Source organism: Erpetoichthys calabaricus, chromosome 6, assembly GCF_900747795.2.
Source record: "Erpetoichthys calabaricus chromosome 6, fErpCal1.3, whole genome shotgun sequence".
NCBI lineage: Eukaryota > Metazoa > Chordata > Cladistia > Polypteriformes > Polypteridae > Erpetoichthys > Erpetoichthys calabaricus.
In genome coordinates this window covers 113860950-113866949 of record NC_041399.2, presented here as the reverse complement: position 1 = coordinate 113866949, position 6000 = coordinate 113860950, and the positions used below count along the sequence as shown (strand labels likewise).

At 40.0% G+C, this 6000-nt stretch overlaps 1 protein-coding gene across 1 annotated transcript in view; it reads left to right on the top strand.

Annotated features, from left to right (window-relative positions):
• Positions 1-1471: 1471 nt before the first annotated feature.
• The window catches only part of LOC114653512 (tripartite motif-containing protein 14-like), a 44930-nt gene continuing 40401 nt past the window's right edge, over positions 1472-6000 (top strand). Inside the window, exon 1 of the mRNA XM_028803872.2 lies at positions 1472-1780. Within this exon, the coding sequence (XP_028659705.1) occupies positions 1613-1780 (168 nt within the window). The 5' untranslated portion in view covers positions 1472-1612. The remainder of the gene's footprint in view (positions 1781-6000) is intronic.

Here is a 6000-nt window from a genome sequence, read left to right as displayed (position 1 = left end):
TCCCATTCTACCACATCCCAAAACAGCTTTACTGGATGAAATCTGGAGACTGTGGATGCCATCTGAGTACAGTGAACTCATTGTCATATTCAAACATATACTCAAACTAGTTTGAGATGATTTGATCCTTGTGACATGGAGCGTTATTCTGCTGGAAGTAGCCACTGCAATCATAAAGGGATGGACATGGTCAGCAATAATACTCAGGTAGGCTGTGTCATTCAAACAATGCTCAATTGGTACTAAGGGGCCCAAAGTGTGCCAAGAAATGATCCCTCATGCCATTATACCACCACCAGCAGCCTGAAACGTTGATATGAGGCAGGATGGATCTATGCTTGCATTTTGTTGGTGCCAAATTCTGACCCTACCATCTGAATGTCGCAGATGAAATCAAGATCCACCAGACCATGCAATGTTTTTAGTTTTCAATTGTCTAATTTTAGTGAGCCCATGAAAATTGCAGCCTCAGTTGCCTGTTCTTAGCTGACAGGAGTGGCACCCGCTGTGGTCTCCTGCTGCTGTAGTCCATCTGCTTCAAGGTTCGACATGTTGTGCATTCAGAGATGTTTTTCTACATACCTCAGTTGTAATGAGTGATAATTTAAGTTACTGTTGCCTTTCTATCAGCTCGAAACAGTCTGGGTATTCTCCTGACCACTGGAATCAACAAGGCATTTTCACCCAGACACCTGATGCTCACTGGACCACTCTCTGTAAACCCTAGAGATGGATGTGCATGAAAATCCTAGTAGATCAACAGTTTCTGAAATACTCAGACCAGCCCATCTGGCAACTAACAACCATGCCACATTCAAAGTCACTTAAATCACCTTTCTTCCCCATTCTGATGCTCAATTTAAACTTCAGCAGGTTGTCTTGACAATGTCTACATGCCTAAATGCATTGGGTTGCTGTCATGTGACTGGCTGATTAGAGATTTGTGTTAACAAGCAGTTAAACTGGTGTACCTAATAGAGTGGCCAGTGAGTGTATATAAGAACAAACACATCAAGTATATTCATTGGGTCCTCAGAATGACTGGATGTTGAATAGCTGAGGATCAGTGATTGTATTTTCAACCTAACTTCAACTTCAGGCCAGCCAGATCATTCTATTCTATCCTATATAATTAATCCAGCAATTACTGCAATTTTCTTACAACTGTAAGGGTATCTTCCTCATAATTTGTGTCAATGCCACATGTAAAACTTGTTCTTTGCAATTTTAAGATACTTTCAATGTCATGTTTCATTATATATGAAGATTAACCTTTTTTTTTTCTTTTGATGCAGGTATAGTCACATGATCCTATGGTGTCAGAAAGCTGAACCACCCAGTTTTACTGTTGACACTTCAGGAGGGTGGCAATTGGAAAAGTGCCTCAGGCTTGTTAACTAATCATACGTGACCACAGCATTTATGGGAAGTGGGAGGTGACAGCCCTGTGGGAGGGAGATGTTTTGACTTACTTCCCTCTCCAGGTGTTTAAGGATTGTGAGAGTCACTGCAAAGCAGCTCTGGATGGTGCTTTCTCACGACTTGGAGCTCCTGCTAAGCTTAACTAGAGGCAATCATCAGAACACTTGTCGGGTTTAGTAGGTAGTTCACCATGAGTGACATCTCTTCATATTCGAATGTGCAATGCATCAAGCACAATGACAGCCTCATCCTGTATTGCAAGGACTGCTTAGTCAGCGTGTGCTGCAGGTGTTTGGTCGACGGGGAGCATAAAGGCCATGCGTTTATCAACTTTGAAGATGCCTGCAAGCTGGAAAGTGTAAGTCAAGCTCTGGCTTTTGGTTCTTTCTTGTATGATAGATGTCTCATGACTGCTGCTGTGATTTTTTTCTATAAAATGTTTAAAGCATTGGAAGCAAATTAAAGAGTAGATTTGAAATTTTGATTCAGCCAAGTTGTTTTACTGTATGCAATACAGTAACACAAAGAGAGCAGCAAAATGGTGCGGAACAGTAATCTCACTGGGCGGGTTAAGGCTTTTATACATAGTATGTACTGTATACCTTACTGAACCAACTATATTTACTTCATGTTATAACCTTGTATTATGGAAAAGAGTGATTTGCATATACATAGGAGGGAAATTTCTTGAATGTTTTGCAATGCACTTAAGTTAAAACATGTAAATAATCTTGCCACAAGGTGAACTGAATTTCACAAGAAAAGACTAGATAGATAGATAGATAGATAGATAGATAGATAGATAGATAGATAGATAGATAGATAGATAGATACTTTATTAATCCCAAGGGGAAATTCACATACTCCAGCAGCAGCATACTGATAAAGAAAATATTAAATTAAAGAGTGATAAAAATGCAGGTATACAGACAGACAATAAGTTTGAATAATGTTAACGTTTACCCCTCCGGGTGGAATTGAAGAGTCGCATAATGTGGGGGAGGAACGATCTCTTCAGTCTGTCAGTGGAGCAGGAAAGTGACAGCAGTCAGTCGCTGAAGCTGCTCCTCTGTCTGGAGATGACACTGTTTAGTGGATGCTGTGGATTCTCCATAATTGATAGGAGCCTGCTCAGTGCCCGTTGCTCTGCTACGGATGTCAAACTGTCTAGCTCTGTGCCTACAATAGAGCCTGCCTTCCTCACCAGTTTGTCCAGGCGTGAGGCGTCCCTCTTCTTTATGCTGCCTCCCCAGCACACCACCGCGTAGAAGAGGGCGCTCGCCACAACTGTCTGGTAGAACATCTGCAGCATCTTATTGCAGATGTTAAAGGACACCAGCCTTCTAAGGAAGTATAGTATCTATACTTCTATAGTAGTATCTGTACTATAAGACTATCCAACTGAGAAAGGAAGACAAGGTATTGATTGTGTATAATATCTTGTGCAACAATAAAATATGATTGCTGATAAATTAGTCAAATTTAGTTTTATAAAGCACTTTCACAATGGCTAGTGTAGTAGTTGCTTCATATGTTCAAGAATCTGGGTTCAGTTTCTAGTTCTGTCATTATCAGAGTGCACTTTGCACATTCTACCCAGAGCATCTTCCCCAGGTACTCAAGATTCGTTAAATGGCAGCTCCATATTGATCCTTTATAAGTGAGTGCTGATGTGGCTTCAGATAAATGGACATCCCATCCAGAGCTGGTCCCTAACTTGCATCAAATACTTTCAAAGCAGTCTTTATCACTACAGTTCTGCTATAGAATAATCTAATATGAGTCTCACAAAACTGTTTTTTAAGTTTAACTAAATAATTCAAGTAAACTACTGATTGGCTGCCCAAATAGCCACCCTGTTGATAGATGTTCCGAGTTTTCACGTTCTCATCGTGTTTGTATCAGTTTGCTTTAGGTTTCTCTCTCCCACATCTCATAGATATTGAGGCTAAGTCAGTCATCAGATCAGCATCATAGATAGCCTCTTGTAAGTGCTTGTTGTTATGATGGAGTGGTACTTGGCTCAAAGCTTATTTCACTCTTCTGCTAAATGGGTGGCTTATGTGCAAGTGCATCATAGAGGATGCTGAGTTTGGTGCAACATGAAGATCTAATGATTATATTCTTAGGACGCCAATCAGAATACTGGAATGAATAATTATTTGATATGCTTCTTGTTTGGCGGCACGGTGGCAAAGTGGTAGTGCTGCTGCCTCGCAGTTAGGAGACCGGGTTCGCTTCCCGGGTCCTCCCTGCATGGAGTTTGCATGATCTCCCCATGTCTGCGTGGGTTTCCTCCGGTTTTCTCCCACAGTCCAAAGACATGCAGGTTATGTGTATTGGTGATTCTAAATTGTCTCTGGTGTGTGTGCCTTGTGGTGGGCTGGAGGCCTACCCCGGGGTTTGTTTCCTGCATTGCACCCGGTGTTGGCTGGGATTGGCTCCAGCAGACCCCAATGACCCTGTAGTTAAAATATAGCGGGTTGGATAATGGATGGATGGATGCTTCTTGTTGTAAATAATAAACAGTAAATTAACACAATCAGTGTTAATGTTTAGCAATGGTTTCCTATATTAGGTGATCACTAATTGTGCATAGTGGAAAATATTTACCTTGTGCATTATTCGATTAGTTTTTTCTTTGAACAGTTAGTATTGCACGTATTAAGGGTCACTAAAAGGCGACATATCTGATACCTTCAAGGTTCTGAAAGAGGCTTTATTGGGAAACCCTGAATAAAAGGAAGTGTGCCTTTGCTTATTGGTTCATGTGCACTCACGTTTATCAAATGGAAGCTCTCTTTGGTCAGGGTTATTATCTATGTATTTATTCAATAATCCATTCAACTTCCCCTCTGTCCCATTTGTGTCTTAGTGCCTAGTAGTTATGTAATAAAACTGTAATGGTTATATAATGAACCTAAGGAGCTGCACTATTCTTTAAATGTATGTCTTTTTATCAGAAATTCCCTGGAGGCTAAATAGCAGCTAGATTTTTCTGCCTTAGGCCGCCAATACCAGGTCCTTTCTCAAGGCAAGCAAGTGCAACCTCTGCAGGTTTGATAAGATTTGAATCTCCCAATAGCAATCATTCATTCAAGGCAGTTTTCAAGCTCACACATCTGAAACACTTTCTCTTAGCTTTTTCTGGAATCATTATACTGGTCTCTTGCCCTCTGACTCTTCCTTGTTGTCTTCATCAAAGTAGCACATCTTTCAGTGTTTAACCCATCTAACTCCAAAATGAGCAGAACATACTCCATGCAGGTCATCATATCCCCATTCTGTGCTACTCTTATTTTGTAAAATGCAACTTAAAGTTCTTCCTAATTTATTGTTGAATACCTACAGCACAAGAAAAATAACCACTGATTAAAACATACACAATTAAATGGCCATACCGTATTTGAAGAACACGTTCTCACTAACATTGTAGCTCTTTCTATTTAATTTTAACATATCTGTTGACCAGCTCTCTGCTCACTATGTATTTATGCATAATGCAGTCAGAGAGGTCACCTCACCCCAAAGAAGAACCAAGAAGTGCCAAAATTAAAATAACAAGTGGGCTTTTAGACTTCAAAACAGATAGACCACAGAGTAGAACAATAGGAAGAAATAAAAAAAGGACCTAATGCCCAACATGCCCCACCCATACTCGGGACAACCCTTTCTACAATGTGGGGTCTACTTTCTCACAATTACTCTGCATACCCTTCCTTCTTTACATTGCTTAACAGAGAGCACCTTCTTCACATCAAAATGGCACGCATGCAATATATGGCAGAATATGTGGCTCCCTCTGCTCCCCAGCCGTGCTGACCCAAGACTGAGATCACAGGTACAAGTGGCTGAAGATCTTGAATGAAGTTGATAGGCTTACTATCCATATTAGGCTGAAGAGCTCATCAGTATGCATCAGTAGAAATGACATTACTGCAGATAAGAGGAGCTAAGTAAGGTAGTAGTTACAAGGCTCCCATAATGTCATCTTCAGTCACACCGTGACACATGCTAGGACAAGCAAATGGAAAGTGAGTGGTTGGGTGTTTGTCAGTTTTCTTATACTGTGAGGTAGGCATCTGTTTTTGTAGTTCAATGATTTTCAAGAAAATGAAAATGGTTTTCAAAGTTTGCATAATTCTACACCAAATTGTATTAATCTATGTGTTCTGTAAGATATGCCACTAACACTTAATGATAGCTCAGCTACTGAAAAATGAATGGTTTTTAAATTGAATTAATATAAAGAAGAGCATTTAGAAAAAAAATAAATGAATATGTTTTTGACACAAAGTTCATGTCTCTGCATGTTGCCATCACATTATGTTCCTTTAAACACTTAATTTTTTTTTAAACTACAAAGTTATTTTGTTTGCTGTCATCTATTGCATAGATTTGCTTTGAGTGCTGTTAGGTATTATACAAAAAAAAAAAGTAAATAATCACTAGTGTTTAAGGGACCTGGGCTGACTACTGTGGTGTCTGAGGTATAGTCCAGATGTGCTGTTGGGCCAGTGTACATCCTAGCAGCTGCTGACAGTGTAGGGACTCACACTCTTCAGATCTGGAAGATAA